This window comes from Artibeus jamaicensis, unplaced genomic scaffold, assembly GCF_021234435.1.
Source record: "Artibeus jamaicensis isolate MK-2021 breed Jamaican fruit bat unplaced genomic scaffold, CSHL_Jam_final contig_432, whole genome shotgun sequence".
NCBI lineage: Eukaryota > Metazoa > Chordata > Mammalia > Chiroptera > Phyllostomidae > Artibeus > Artibeus jamaicensis.
Window position 1 is genome coordinate 6363585 of NW_026521828.1, and position 16890 is coordinate 6380474.

Here is a 16890-nt window from a genome sequence, read left to right on the forward strand (position 1 = left end):
TTATCAGTCCATTTTTGCAGTTAGACCTCTCTCCTCAGCCCTTCCTTTTTTGTCCCTGTCGCTTCCTCTCTCGCCTGCTATTCCTTTTGCATCTTCCTGCAGTTCTGTTTTCCCCACTCATGAAAACCGAGACCCGTGCCCTCCCTTAAGTAATGATACCCATTTCTGTTCGGGGATGAAGAACTAAACCTGCATCTTTCTTTGGAAGCTTTCAGGTGTGGGGCGCGGCAGAGCTGGCACCCTTGGCCAGACAGGAGAGCTTCCTGGCACGGGCCTCTCCTGGCAGAGTTTTTGTGAACGTAATCCCCTATCCCGCGGCGGCAGCGGCGGCCTCTGCTGCCGCGCTGCTGCCTGCTTTGCAGCTAGCTGAGTTGGGGTTACTATAGTTCAAATGCGCCGGAGAGCCGCAGGCGTGGGGGCGGGGGAGGAGGTGCGGGGACAGAGGAAGGGGGCTTTGCAGTACGGAGGCATCAAAGATTAATTAATGGATGGCTTTGCTTCGCGGTCTACAATAAACAGGAAACTAGTGTGAAAGAAAAGGAGAGAACTATGTCTTTTTATTTTTTAAAATACGGAGTGTACAGTTCTGAATCTTGAATCATGCCCAGAGGATGAGCTGTCGGCGCTGCAGTCGTGACCCAGGCTGAGCGCCGAATGGCAGAGGTAGCAGTCTTTATATCCACTATCCACTGACTGGCTTCTTAAGTTGAAAGATGTACCTTCAGTTCAGAGTGGACTCCATATCTTTGCCGTTTTGGAGATGACGATGAACTATAGGACTGCTAGTAATTTATTTGGAAGCCAGGTACACGAAAAGTTAGCAGTTAGTGGGAGTGGGGAAGACCAGCTATATTTAAAACATGTGCCAGTGCTTATGTAAGAAATTCATTCTCCTCCTGGGTATCAGTTTTTGGCTGAGTTTAGTTATGATATTAGGCTCTAGCTTTATCCTTTTACATTTTTTAGAGCTTATCCTAAAATGTAAATATCCAGAAAATCTGTCAGTATTAAGGTTGGTTTTAGCTGATGGTAGAATTTTTTTAATTGGATGGGATAAAGAAAGATTAATGATGAATGGTAGTTTTTGTTTTTCTATTTTGATGAAAAAAGATGTAGAAACTTTCAGCCTTAAATTACCTATTTTACTGAATAACTTTAAATTGGACAAAGCAAAGCATTCTTATTTTGCTTTGTCTTTTTACAAGGGAGTTCAGGAGGTGTGAATATTCTTCATTTTTTTTTATCACATTATAGATCCATCACAGATCCAAATGAAGATCACATTATTTTCCAGTTCTATTTATTTACCATAATTCTTCAACTGCAGTGAGCCATGACTTTAACATTTTATGGTTTTTGTATTGTTTGTGATAATTTGTTTGCTTTCTTCATATTCAAAACCAGAGCAGTGTTTTCAGGCAAGTGTAGAATGAGGCTTCCTGTGTTTAACCCACAAATATGAATGGTGAACCGTGCAACATGATACTTGTACAGACATTACTGTGTGTGTAAGTAGCGATTACTGCTTGCAAGCCTGAGAAAGTCATTTAATGAAATATTGTGACCTTGTTTTTGGTTACCATTTGTTGAACCTTTTTTGCCATTGTTGGACAGAGAGACCTTTTTTTTGGTTTAAGAGCTGTTTTACTGCCTAAAGTGTGTTTAAATGAGCATGTGTTACTTGCTGAGACGTTGTGTTGGACTATTATTTTTCCAGTACTTTTCATAGTTCAAGGCGGAAATTTTAAAATCTTGCGTTGAAAATTAAATATATGTTATTGAACTGGGCTGGATGTAGCTTATATATTTGGCCTTAGAAGTGTCAAGCCTTTAAGTTTTCTTTGTCTTTAGTTCTTACTTTTGAGGATTATTTGGTGTTGTTTTTGTTTTAAGAGAATTTTGAGCTCACTCTGACCTAGGATATGCTCATTAGAGCTATCCGATAAATCTAGAGATAAAAATAAATTAGGCTTGAACCAGACATCATAGAGGTATAATAATCTATTTACTCTGGGAGAGAAAGCTCCATTTTTACTGCATGCTTGCAATAGTGATTTGGCCGGTGTGAGTGATTTCAGGTATCTGCAAACAAGATAAATATTTCAACATTTTGCTTAGGTGTTGGTTTGGTATGTGGTGCTAGAGTGTAGTGTATGGCATTTTTTTGTGCCGGTCACCACCCTATCATGTGGCATTTCTGCTTTATAAAGATTGAATATTGGTAAGTTTAGGGGATATTTTTTTTCTTTTTTCCTTCTACATCTTTTGTGGATAACATTGATTTGGTTTTCCACGAATTAACTTTGTTTCCTACACATCCCTATATATGGTGAGCTTGCCAGTCACTTGCTAAAATATTCACATACAAAAATAAACATTTAGTAAGCAGTAGGTTTGTTATTACACAGATACATGTCATTCTATCCAAGCTCCTTCTTAATTTAGGCGCTTGAGTCTTGAGTTTACTGTGTAGAGTTAGGGGATCTGCCCTTTTGGATATTCTTCTGTATTGATAGCTTTAGGGATCCAAGATTTTCTTTTCTTGTTGTATTTGTGAGACCCAGTAGAAGTAATTAAGAGGGAAATGTACTGTTGTCCTAGTGGCATTCTTTTGTAATAGAGTTGATTCTCTGTAAGAATTGGGGAGATTCCCCCCACCCCCCACCACAGCAGTTCAGATCTTGATTTCTAATGCAGGATTGGTTATTCGTTTAAACTCTTTTTCTTTACCCCTTTAAGAGGTACAGTGAATGATGAAAGTAGGCACATTTAAAAATAAGAAAACATTAAAAAATAGAAGGCTGCAAATCAGATGAAGTAAATAAATATGGACCACAAGTATCAACCCAGTAATGTTCCCTGTTTTTTGTTGTTGCTTGTAAATGGATTAGTAATTTATATTGGATGTTGCAATACGAAAAAAGAGTTAAACTCCCAAGAGTACATTGATGTATCAGTTTAACCTCAGAATAAGCTTTTATTTCCTTAAGTCATTTACATGGCACAAGCACATGAGTGAGTCCCCCCAACTCCCCCCAAAACACATGGGTATTCTAAAACATTTGGCAAACAGGAAAAAGTAGAAAGAAGGAAACAAAAATTGCCCCAGTGTCAGTGTTGAAAGGATGTTAATGTGAATATTTTGTATTTCTTTCCAGGCTTTTCTTAACCCCCTCCTAAAATAATGAGCTTTGAGAAATTTAGGTTCCTGACTGATGTATTTACAATAAATGTTGATTAGGGATTTTATTGTTGATTCAAATGTTGATTTGGCCTTCCCCCCTCCCTCCCAGGATACAGCTGTTTGATTTTGATTCTCTCACAATATTTTTTTCTTACATAGGAAAATTACTAAAGTGGTCTTGTTCATTTAAATTAATAAGAACTATAGTATTTATGAAAAACATTAATTTTGCATTATTGAAAGTATGTATATATGTTGGGCAATAGTACTGATAATATGATTAGTTAACAATCAGTGAAATTAATCTGTTTTTCAGTGCTTTAAAAACTTACAATAATGGTGTGCCAAGTTGAACTGCCCCCTTTTTAAATAACCGAATTACGAAGCAATGAAAATTAGAGGGTAAAATGGGAATACTGACAAATATTTAACCATAGCATAGAAATCTGTCACTATAATTTTCTTTAGAGATAAATGTTTTCGTTGGTCCTGTAATGCCTGAAATTACTGCCAAAGCTAGAAATGTAGTTAGCTTTCTCAGCAAAATTCTTAAAAGGATATTGTCAGAGGCAACAATCCAGAATTATCTTTACTCTTAAAATGGTTCTTTGCCCACTTTTGTTTGCCCTATTCTCTTATAATTCCTTGGCTTAATTTGCACCTCAGTTGTATAAAGCAGTATTTCACTGGCTTGTTCTTTTAAATAGATTTGTCCAGGAGATCCTCAGTTCCTTCTTTTTTCTTCCTTTTCCTTACTCTACTACTCAACAACGGCTCAGTAAAGACAGGGGCTGCAGACTCACAGTAGTTGACTTTCATGTGCCAGCATGTCTGTATATGATGGGAAGAATTTGAATTATCTTCCTACCTTGAAAGCAAATTATGGAAATTTCAGACCGAGTTTAACTTTAGTGATTCAACGAAACAGTATCGCAAAGAATGGTTTCTTTACATTTACATACCATCAGTTCTCTGGGTTTTATCTATATTGTAAAATCAGCACTTCAATTTTGATTGTAAGTGATAAGGAAAAAGACAATGAGGTGCTAGAAACTAAATCTGCATTTACATTTTTATTGACTAGTTTAGGGTTTTTTTTCTTTCTAAGATTTTATTTACTTCTGGAGAGAGGGGAAGGGAAGGAGAAAGAGGAAGGGGTGAAGCCGGTGTGTTCTTGCATTTTGCATACCCTCCATTGGGGACCTGGCCTGCAACCCAGGCATGTGCCCTTACTGGTAATGGAACCAGTGACCCTTTGATTTGCAGGCCAGCACTCAGTTCACTGAGGCTTACCAGCCAGGGCAGGTTTTTTTAAATATAATAAATATTTAATGTTTGCTCTGTTTTTAAAGAGCTACATAAATCTCAAATAATTTTATAGGAGTAAATTTGTCTTTTCAAGTATTTTTTTCTTTTCTTTATCTTTGGATAAAACCTGCAGTATTCTTTTAGGACATTTGGTTGGTAATTGCCTAGAATTTGGAGTTGGGAGCTTTATTAAAATAAGTTTTGAGGCTTGAACATTTAATGAGAATTTTTAAGATTAGGCAAGCCTGAAAGAGTCCATGTGAAAACACAATACAAACCTTATTTTATAATTATCCAGAAGTAGTAGACGTGGCCGAGAAGTTCTATACATTGTAACACAGTTTTTACACAGTATGTGGAAAGTCATTAGGTTCATACTAAGATATCTAAAAACTAGTAGAGGTTGTATTTATACAACTTGTATTTGTATCTTGTGTCTCCTGAATTTTAGGTCCGTTCCAAGAAAAACCATGGCTGCGAAGGAGAAGCTGGAGGCAGTGTTAAATGTGGCCCTGAGAGTGCCAAGCATCATGCTGTTGGATGTCCTGTACAGATGGGATGTCAGCTCCTTCTTCCAGCAGATCCAAAGAAGTAGCCTCAGTAACAACCCTCTTTTCCAATACAAGTATTTGGCTCTTAATATGCATTATGTAGGTAAGTATTTATGTCACCTTTTCTCATCTTTCAGTGAGCCATGATGAATGTTTATGAATCTTGTTTATAGTCTTAACCATTGCACATGGATTGTTAGGGGGAGAGGAAAACAGACAGTGTTACATTTATTTTAGGGATGAAACTAGAAGGCAGAAGGAAACATTTTAGATTTTAATATGATAAAATGTAAATATTACAAATACCTTTCCAGACATTTAAAGTACTCCTTGAAATGTGATTGGTATGATTTGCAGTTAGTGGTAAAACTAATGTAGACGAGAGGTTAAAGAAATTGGAGTCAAGAAATAACAGGCAGGAATCCTGACTGGTATGGCTGAGTAGATTGAGTGCTGGCCCGAGCACCAGAAGGTTGCAGGTTTGATTCCTGTCAGGGCACATGCCTGGGTTGTGTCTGGTTGGGGGTGTGCGAGAGGCAGCTGATTGATTTTTGCTCCCTATCTTCCATTTTGCTCCCTATCTCCCTCCTTCCCCTCTTTCTAAACATAAATAAATAAAAATTTAAAAAAAGGAAATACAGACAGGAAAGAAATAAAATTAATCTACACTAAAAGTCATGATCCTTAATTTTTTGGGTAATTTTTAGTTCACATGTAATGATAGCAATGTTATCACATGTATAGCTGTGATATACATGTGATAAATGTATAGTAGCATACTATTTAGTTCACATGTATAGTAGCAACGTTAAATAAATAATTTTATTTGACGTTGCTACTGTATAACATAAGATATGGTTTGAATGATATGCTACTGTGGTTTTATTAATATTTTTATTAGAATTGCCCATCAAGAAATGCATCTTTTATAAAATTCTGAAGAGTTGTCCTTTCTTTATGAGATTTATTTTTATCTGTAGAAGGACTTCTTCAGTTCCAAAGCTTAGCCCTGAGAACTCCTTACAGCTCTTAAGAGATCACCATGTAAGTCCTTGTGGGTAGAGGTAAGGTCTAGTGGAAAAGGCAGTGTGCACTGGAAGCAGAACATCTGGGTGCAGTAAACTCTTCTCTTTTAGGTGGCACTACCTTGGGAAAGTCTGTGAAATGAGAACGTTCTTTTATACTGCGAAACACTATAATTTTCAGCCCTTTATTAAAGGCTTTGTATGTTAGCCAATTTATGGAAAATAATTCCAGTCTCTCGTAGAAGAACAATTGAACACTTAGCTTAGACGTTTAGTTTAAATCAGCAAAGTATTACACTGTGGTTTAAAAAATGTGCTTATCATATATACTGTGTGTGAATATATCAAAATACCTATTATAAAGACAGCTGCCTAATAACCAGAAACATTAATTTAGAAATTGAATCTGTTGTAGTACAGTTGCCATTCATGCTTACTGATGTAACTTTGTGAACTTACTTCAACCTTCTTAAATACACTTAGTGTTAATACATGCTATAGTAGAGTAAGGTTAGTGATTACCTGAGTAGATCATTTCAGCTTGAATAGTTTTTTGGTTGGAAAACTTCTCTGTCAGAATTAGTGTTTATATAATGTTCTTGACTACAGAATTTCATCCTTAAACACATTTTAAAAATTCTTATTTTTAAAATTGGCAATGTATTTATGTTCAGAAATCAAGCATAATAAGTATACAGTGAAAAATATCTTCTCTTATATCTCTTCCTTGTGCACTAAGTTCTCTTGTCCTTGTGTATAATTCTAGATATTATTACGTATATGTAAGTAAACATAACAATACGCTGATATACATGAAAATATATAAATTTAAATGTATGTATTTCCCCTTTTTTGTACAGGTAGCACAATACACACTGTTTTGAACCTTTTGTTTATAAACTTTTAACTTAGTGATATAGAGCCATATCTCTGCTTTTAGGTATTCATGAAATAAAGGTTTGTATTCTAGTCTGCCAAATCATAAGATGCTGATAGTGTTGAGGCCTCACTCTCCCTAACCCTGTGTGTAGTGTTTTTACACGGCTACACCATAGTTTATTGAATTAATCACTCTATTAGTGGACATATTAGATAGCTCCTGTCTTCTACTTTATTAAGTATTATACTAAATAATTTGGTATAGCCCTAATTTCCTCGGGTACAAATAGAGCCTTGGGATAAATTTCTAAAAGTGAAATTGCTGGATAAAGAGTGCATACCTTCGTACCATTGAGTGATACCACACGCCATAGGGTTTGACTATTTTGTATTTCCACCAACAGTGGTTGAGATTGCTTGTAGTCCTGCCTTCTGTTCAAATCAGGGCTATATTTAGCTACTTCAGTAGGTGAAAAATGGATTTTTAAAAAATGTTTTAATTTGTATGTCTCTTATTTTGAGTGAAATTTAATTTATTCACATTTAAGAAAAAGGTGGATTTCCTCTTGAGTGAGTTGTCAGCTAATGTCTTTTGCCCACATTTCTATGGGATTGTTAGCCTTTTCTTACCAGTTTGTGGGAGTTTGGGTATATATTGGGGAAATTTACCCTTTGAGATTATTCTTCCAGTTCTCTTGATTATACTTAATTTTTTCTGACATGCAGAGTTTGTTTTTAATGTGGTTGAATTTATTGTTTCTTTCATACCTTTAGGGTTTGAAACAGTTTGAAAAGCCTTTCCTGTTTTTGAGTTTATAAAGAATTCCATCATGTTTTATTGTAGAATTTTTACGGTTTTATTATTTTATATTGAAATTTTCATTTGGAATTTATGTGCGTGTGTAGTGTGTTAGAGGTATATATGTATTTTAGGTAGCTGTCTGATAGTCTTTGTGTATTTATTAAATAGTTTAATTAAACTTTTCTTGACCGGCTATTATATACAAGTTATATATATAACATGTACTATATACTAACATACTCTATTGTCACATATATTTTGTTGCCCTTCTGAAGTTTTTCTTGTCCTTTTAGTTTACCTTATCATTGAGGATTAAGATTATATTTTACTGTCAATGTTTAATAGTTTGTTGATCTGTATTTCTCCCTCTGAGTTTTTGTTGTTAGTTTTCTGTATGACCTTTAGAAATATCTAGTCTTTGTAGTTTAAAGGATTTGTTTGTAGTACTGTCATTTTGGCATAGGTATTCATAACCTCTCAAATCTTGGGCAATATATGTTATTGTTATCACAGAATTATTTTTCCACTGGAATGTGAGAATGGGGGTATAGGTTAGCCGTAGGGTTTTTTTGTTTGTTTTCTTTCCTAACCTCAATGGATCTCTAAAGTATTTGAGAACCACGAGTTTAGTCTAAATTCCTGGTGTCATAGACAAGGCTTTGTGTTGAGGCTTTAGCCACCAGTTCTGTCAGCACAGCACCATCTTCTAGTGGCCTCCCAGTACTCTCTCTGTTCACACCAAATTCTAGCTTAAAATGCAGTTTCTTCGTTGCAGAATTTACTGTCTCCTGCACATATCCTGTGTGTTTTTATGGTTTTCATTCCTGCTATTTTCTTTTCCTAGAATGTTTTTCTGTTCCTTAGCCTGGTAAAAAGATCTGTTCACACTTTGAAGTCCAGATCAAGCTTAATCAACTGTAGCCCTTCTAATGTTTGCTCATCACAGCACCAGCACCGTATCATACTTTTGTCCACGTTCATGTTTTCACTGGACCGTGATTACTTTATTCTTTGGATCTTCCAGGTCTAGGAATACATATTGATCATACTTTATATGTAATAATGTTGGTTGAGTGACTGGACAGTTGAAAGAATGAATTAAATGAATATGTTCAATCTAGAGGATTTGGCAGCTGATTTTATGAGATAATACAGGAGAAGAGAAAGATAATATCTGGGAAAGATAATATCTGATAGTTCATTAAAAGGCAGGAGAAATTATATGCAGTAGATTGGTTAGAAAAATTCTTGAGCTATAAACACTAAAAAGCCTTCCTAAAACAATAAACATCCTTTTAAATAACTCTAAAGTCCTTTGAGATAGGGATTAAAAAATTAATTTGGGAAATTATTTTAAGAAATGAAAAGGAAATACTTATTTCTAGCTTCTGCTGGATTGTTCTTGAAGTTATGATGTACTGTGTGTGAAATCTGAATTCTGCCTCTGTAGTCCCTAGCTAGCACACTGCACTATTTCCTTAGGTTTAAGCGTGGTTGAGTCAGCCTGAGCGGGTGTTAGGTGCTAGGAAGGGATATCTGTGTCCTATTCAAGACTCATTAATAATAAGTGGAAATTAAATATAGGAGAGTAGATTTAAGACCAGATTTTGCAAGACCTGCAATGTCAGCCTGAGAGGTTTAGAACTTTTACAAGTCTTAGAACAAGAGTTGTCTACGTGAAAGTGGTGGTTTTTGAGAATATTGCCCTGGTAATACAGGATGTATGAAGGTGAAAGGAGACTGAAAGAAGAATAGCAGTTAGTGTACTGTTCTGTTACAGAGTGGATTAGGGTGGCATAGGGACTGGAAAGAAGGGTAATGTGACAGACTGAGGAAGTGTCAGCAGGACTTGTAATAAGAGAAAAGATGACTCAAGGTTTGAGTCAGCATGCATGGGATTTAGGAGAGTGAAAGAGGATGAGCTAGCTTGTTGAGCAAGGAGGAAAGGAGCTCAGTTTGTACTTGTTGTATATGAGAACATTTCATTTCACTGGAGTATATATAACTCAGGCATCATGTGTCATGAGATGTCTGCTTAGAATAAGAAATGATTTTTTAGTAAGGTAACAAATGATTAAGATGCTTTGATATGTAGTAAGTTCTCAGTAATTGTTGGGTTGACCAAGAAGTTCATATGGTTTTATCTATAAATTAACAGACACACTTTTCATTTTCACCAATAACTTTATTGATTTGGATATTTTATTCTGGCTATCTCTGCTGTGGTAAAATGTTGATTGTTCTCAATTAATGTGTCTATTTGATTGCTGTCAACTCCCTTTGGTCTACCCAACCATGGAGCATTGTCCATCTAGAAATCTCCAACGCAGAACTTTGCAAGCCGCTTTTCACAGGTTTGATGAGTCACAGCACCTTCTCCATACACTGCACAAATCTTTTTGTGTGTGTTTCAGTTGTGTTTTTACCTTTCTTGAATAAAGCATAATATGCCAAAAATGTTATGTATTTTTTCCATCTTCAGTATTAAAATGGCTATACAAAAATTCACCAATTTTGATGTTTTTAAAAAGTACACTGGTGTGACAGCTGTTTCAGTACAACGTAACAAAATTGTTTCGAATGAGGTTAAAGACAACTAAGCACTACTAGAGCTATCTTATGGAAAAAAACAAAGGAACTTTTTGGCCAACCCAATATTTGTTAACATATGTCTGGAATGGTACATTCGAAGCTAGAAAATAGATTCTTGGAGCTACATATTTTATACACAGAAAAGCAGTTGTCCAGAGACTGGATTTTCTATGTTCATTTGAGAAGGTGAAAAGGAAGTGAAGGGGAGAGTTTAGAGGGTAAAGGGAAATTTATGTCACAGAGTCAAACGATCACAATTTGAGAGTAGTCACCTTAGATGCTGAGACAAAAGATACACTGGCTGTCTTCTTTAGAGGGGAAAGGGGTTGGTAGATGTTGGGAACCGCCCTGCCTGGTTTCTGAAGATGTAACCCCGCTATGGCTAAGGCTGAGTAAAAGACCTTGGGACCATAAGCCACTAAGGAGACAAAGCTTATCTTCCTGGCAGGGGTGCCCCCTCTGCTTCCTTTTACTTCACCCTTGGCCCCCAGTGCATGACAGGTTAGCCAATGATGGGTAAGATTCCTCAAGGGAGGGGCAATCTCTAAGGTAGACAGGGTCATGAAGGGGGGACCCTCAGGAAGGACTTGGGGGACTATAGAAAAAAGGGGTGATGGACCCTCACCCCTCAGGTTTGACATTGCCTGAGTCCTCCTTCTGTCTGCAGCAAGTCTCCAAATCTCTTGACTGCATTACTTCCTCTGCCTGGTTTAAGCCCAAAACAATACCGGAGGGTGTGGCCTTGTACTGGAAAGGGCAGGTTCCCTGCCCTGAGGTGATCAGGCCTAAGAAAGAATATATAAAATCCAGTGAAACCTGTTTTGCTGAGAATGTTCTCAATTTAAATGATAATGATCCAAGCCTGAAATGAGTTTGTTTCCCAAAGTTTTATGACCCTTTAGCTATTTGACCTTGATTCAAAATAGGTCCTCTTAGTGCTATGGATGTTATCTATCGTTTGATCATTACTGCCTGACAGTGATGAATGAGGACCTTCCTTTAGGTAATGCTCCCAGAAAAGCATTAAAAGCCTGTCCAGGTGTGGGTCTCTCACTTAGAGAGTGGCCTGTAGTCCTTTTCTCCACAGGACTTCTGCAGTCCGTGTGAATTTGTTCGGCACAGCCATAACACACGGACCCCTCTGGTTGGAGTCCGAATCAAGTAGAGGATTTGTAGATTGTAGAATGAAAAGAGGGAATAACAGGTGGTTAGAAAATAGAGCTACTGGTACAGATAGTTTATAACATTTGTCAGTGGAATGAGAAAAGTAGGCTGTAGAAAAAGAAGTTAATGAGAAGTTAAGTTTCCTTCAGTATTTGGGGAAGAGCCCTGTACTTTATTTGAAAAGAGAGGTAAGGATTGGTATCAGGACTTACCGAAGATGTGGAAGATAGAGGTGTTTAGGACTTGGAAAAATAAGAGGTTGAATTGGATGGCAGGGACAGCCTTAGAGGCTTCTTCCCCTGGGACTGGAGAACAAGAGCATTTTATAGAGCAAATGAGCAGACACCAGGAAGGGTAGATGAGTAGAGGAGGCTGCTCTACCTTGGTGTGATGTATTCAGTTGTAAAGCATTGACAGAAACATAGAAAGAAGTAACAAATGCTTTAAATCTTCAACAACAACAAAATCAGGTGATTTTACTGTGCTGAACTTACTTTGGTAGTGAAGTGTAAAAATTCCTTACATGGTTGAAACCTAATTGGAAATTTACTTCAAGCTCTTTTTATTGGTGTAATCAATGGGAAGACTGAACTAGAACCCTATTTTATTTATATCTTTTTTTTTATTTTTACTGCAGGTTATATTATAAGTGTTGTGCTACTAACCTTGCCCAGGCAGTACCTGGTTCAGCTTTACCTATATTTTTTGACTGCCCTGCTCCTCTATGCTGGCCATCAAATCTCCAGGTAAGAACGTGTCCCCATTTTTGAAATGTATGACTGAGTTTCAAGTTCATCTGTACCAATAAACTACTTTCCATGAACACTGTTAAGAAGTTCAACCACGTATATAGCTGATGACTGATATAAATTATTTGATGAGGTAATTTTATAGCTCAGAACTTCTGCCTCTTTAGTGGTAGTGTCTGTTTGCTTAGGTCTGGTAGTCCTAAATTTTAAGACTGGTCTGCCAATGAATATGAGCATCTTCTTTGGACCAGAATGTTAAAATACAAGTGAACTAAATCCACGCAGTAAATGTAATGGGGTAGAAAAAATTTTGGTGGTATAATTTCTTCTGTTTTGATTGAAGTGTATAATCGTAGTAAAATGTACTCCCAAGTCAAAGAAAAATGATGCTTATTTTGCATATATAACGAGATACAATTGTCTGTAGGTTTGAAACATAGATTTTGGTGTAGGCTTGAAATCAAATCTTAAAAATAGCATTTTTAATGTTTTATTGATTATGCTGTTACAGTTGTCCCAACCCCCCCCCCCTATTCCCCTCTGCCCTACACATTCCCTCCCACCTGAATTTCCCCCCTTTAGTTCTTTTCAGTGGGTCATACATGTAAGTTCTTTGGCTTCTACATTTCCTATACTATTCTTAACCTCCCCTGTCTATCTTCTACTTACCATTTATGCTACTTATTCTCTGTACCTTACCCCCATCTCTCCCCCTTCCACACCCCTGCTGATAACCCTCCATGTGATCTCCATTTCTGTGATTCTGTTCCTGTTCTAGTGTTTGGTTAGTTTTTGTTTTTGTTTTTGTTTTAGGTTCAGTTGTTAATAACTGAGTTTGTTGTCATTTTATTGTTCATATAAAAGTAGCATTTTTATATGACTAGAATTCAGTAGTTGACTCTTTTAAAGCCCCTTTTATCCCCCGATTATAAAATGTAGAGAATACCATTCACTGTAGGCAATTTTTAGGAAATAACAGAAAATTTAAAGGTAGTAATAATTACTGCCTTTAAATTATAGGTAGTAATTATTACAGGTAGAAATTACATCACCCAGAGATCCACTTGTTAAAATTCTGGTCTTTCCTTCCAGTTTTTTAATACCTTTCAGTTTTCACCACTTTAGTCAATATGAAAAAGTAAAAATAATTGATCATTGACTCTGGGCCCTTCCTGTTGAAGCAGAAAAGTTCCTGTTTCATGCTCCTTAATATTTCATTAAGGTTATTTCTCAAAGGCCCCAAGTGTTTCCCAGAAAGCTGGTCTTCCCACATTCCTCTCTTCTCTCCTGTCTTGTTGATTTCCTCTACTCAGAACGGACCTGGGGAGTGGTGACTTACTCTTGTCTTGCCCAGGGTATGTCCTCACACGTCCGAGTTGCAAAATCTGGAGCTGCCAAAGCAGTGCCGCAGTTCTTACAATCCTCACAGTGGGTTTCAAATCATGCTCTGTTTTACTGTCAAGTGTGGACAGTGACTTCTCTAATCTGGTGTCATACTAGTATGTCCCTGTATGCTTAGGTTCCTTCCTGAGAACAACTTGGGGCTTCTCTTGTAGCCCCAAGGGGCTACATAGCCCCAAGGGCCAGCACTGACATGGACAGAGTGCTGGCCCTCCTGACCCAGACACATCCGAATCTCAGCTCAAGCTCAAAGGAGACATGGCTCCCTGTCTTTTTATTCATTTTTTTTAAACAGAAATTGTGTCTGTAGACACAATTTCTACAGGAGAAATTTCTACAATTTCTACTTATTCCATTTCTGTATAATGGAATAAGTCACCCTCCAGGGGTGCCACATTTTTTGGATGAAGGATCGGTAATAGGATAGGTTCATATTTCATGGTCCTTATTTACTAACCCATAACTGTAGTATCACTTAGCAGAGAGATAATTCTCAGTTTTCTTCAGTTGTAAAATGGTGATAATATCTTGGGGGCTATTGTAAAGTTTTAATAAGATAAAACATGGAAAGCTCTTAGCCCAGTTTCTGACGTATAATAAGTGCTTAGCAAATTTTAGCTGACATTGTTATGTTTTGTTTTTAATGTTTTATGAGCATTTTCCTACGTCATTAGTCTTTTAAAAAGGATTTTTTAAATGGCAGAATATTCCACAGGTAATAGGATTTTGAAAGTCAGAGAAATCTCAAAGTTGAAGGTAGATAGCTAAATACTAAAATTATTGCTTTGCTAGTTACTATAATTCTGGGTGACAAAAACAATGAACCTGCCTTTTCCCTCGTGGTTTTTCAGTTTCCATGTGATTTGTGGTATAGTGATGGCTGATACCATGTAGCTTTATTTTTATCTGCAGTATTACCATCCAGGCTTTTCTTTAGGGAGGTCAAAATTCTGTCATGTAACAATAAAGGGTCAGCGGTAAAGACAAGCCTTATTCTGATCATTCTTGTGGCAATTTCAACTTTTTAGTTTTGGTTTATAGGGACATTTTTTTCTGATGTTTAAAGTTTGTTTTCATTATTAGAAAATTCAGACTTAAAATTTTAAACAATAAAGATTTTAATAACATTTTACAGTATGTAACATTTTCTATTTTTTGGTTCATTTCGATCTTTAATATCTTACGAGATACACATATGAAAAAACTGAAGTGGCCAAAGAGCTGGAAGGGGGACAATTCCAGACTAACTTGAGCTTGGGTTTTCTGATTCTTAGTTCTGTTCTGTCAGGGAGGCAGGATGATTAGTGGACAGGAAATGAGTTTTAGAATCAGACTGGGTGTGAAGTAGTTTGCTTACTTAATAAATAACGTTACCTTGACAAATGCTTCTTTGATTCTAAACTAAGGCTGCCCATCTTAATGGAGTTAGTTTTCATACTAACAATTTCAAGGTACGGCATATTTTAGTATTTTTCCTCTTAGTATAATTTACACTACGTGGTGCTGTCTCATAAAAGGTTAGCAAAGATGGTGCCTTGCTTGAATTATTCATAGCATATCACATTTCATAAATATTGAGGCTTGACTTTGTCACATACATAAAACATTAAGGCTACAGTTTTTAGTTTTGAAAACAATGGTTCAGATTTAATGTGGCAGTTTTATAACTAAGTTTTTTTTTAAAAAAATAACAGCTTTATTGAGATATAATTCACATACCTATGTAAAGTATACACTCCATGGGTTTTAGTACATCTACAGAATTGCAAACCATCACCACAGTTGATTTTAGAACTTTTTAAAAAATCCTCACCTGAGGATATGTTCATTGATTTTAGGGAGGGGAAGGGAAGAAGAGAAAGAGAGAGAGAGGGAGAAACAATGCGAGGGAGAAACATTGATCAGTTGCCTCTTACACATGCCCTGACTAGGGATCAAACCCGCAACCTAGGTATGTGCCTAACCAGGCATCGAACCTGCAGTCTGCTAGAGCACAGGATACCGCTCCAGCTGAGCCATCTGGCCAGGGTGATTTTACAGAGTTTTCATCACTCCATGAAGAAACCCTGCACCTGATAGTTACTTCCCATAACCCCCAGCCCTAGTCAACGGTGAGCTCTGTTTTCTATCCCTATGGATTGGCCTATTCTGGACACTTCATATACATTGAATTGTATAGTATGTGGGTTCTTTGTGCCTGGCTTTTTTCACTTACCATGTTTTCAAGGTTCATCCATGGTATAGCATGTACCATTTTATTTTTCTGTCCAAATCATTGTTTTATATATTTTATATGTGTGTGCATGTGTACATACCACATTTTGTTTATCGTAAGTTTTCATTGATGGATATTTCGACTATTACGAACAATGCTGTAAATATTCGTGGTTCTTGTGTGGACATATGTTTATTCTTCAGCGTGTATCTTAGAGTGGAATTTCTAGATCATACAATATTTATATATAACCTTTTGAGGAACTGAAGACCCTTTCTAAAATGGCTGTGCTAGTTTTATGTTTCTACCAGCAGCAGATGAGGGTTCCGATTTTTCCACACCCTTGCTAACACTTGTTCATATCTGTCTCTTTTTTGGTGTAGCAAGTGTAAAGTGGTATTTCATTGTGGTTTTGATTTGTATTTTCTTGATGGCTAATGAGGTTGAGCATCTTTTTGTATGAATGTTCTTTGGAGAAATATTTATTCAGATCCTCTTGTCTATTATTTAATTGGGTTGTCTTTTTACAAATTGAGTTGTAGTAATTTTTTACATATTATAGAGCAAGTCCCTTACTTGCTAGATGATTTATAAACATTTTCCACCATTACTCTAGTTATGTTAAGGCAGAGTGTCATACAGTCTTGAGAAGAAGAGTCACACTGCTTAGATACTCTCATTAATCCAATACTTCAAAAACTGACTATAGAAAAAGACATTTGCAAATATTAATTTCTTACATTGAAAATTTCATAGTTTTGAAAAGTTGGATCTGTTTTCCCTAAATACCTGTACTCACATAATGAAGCTGATTATCCTTAAATGAATTTTAAAAAGAAAAAAATGTCTATAGAATTGATACAGCTTGCAGTTCAGAAGAATTAAACTTCAGAAAAGCCATGGGCTCAGGTGCTGTAGTATAAACATTTAATATTAATATTCTAATTAACTCATTAGAATTATGCTTTTACTTTTGAGTGATATATGGAATGTATTTTCCAGTACCAATCCTACTTTAAA

General features: G+C 36.4%; 1 protein-coding gene across 1 annotated transcript in view; it reads left to right on the plus strand.

The window, feature by feature from the left end:
* The window catches only part of RNF145 (ring finger protein 145), a 54362-nt gene that overhangs the window by 1003 nt on the left and 36469 nt on the right, over nucleotides 1-16890 (plus strand). Inside the window, exons 2-3 of the mRNA XM_037152231.2 lie at nucleotides 4944-5146; nucleotides 12143-12251. Coding sequence (XP_037008126.2) covers nucleotides 4963-5146; nucleotides 12143-12251 — 293 coding nt within the window. The 5' untranslated portion in view covers nucleotides 4944-4962. The remainder of the gene's footprint in view (nucleotides 1-4943; nucleotides 5147-12142; nucleotides 12252-16890) is intronic.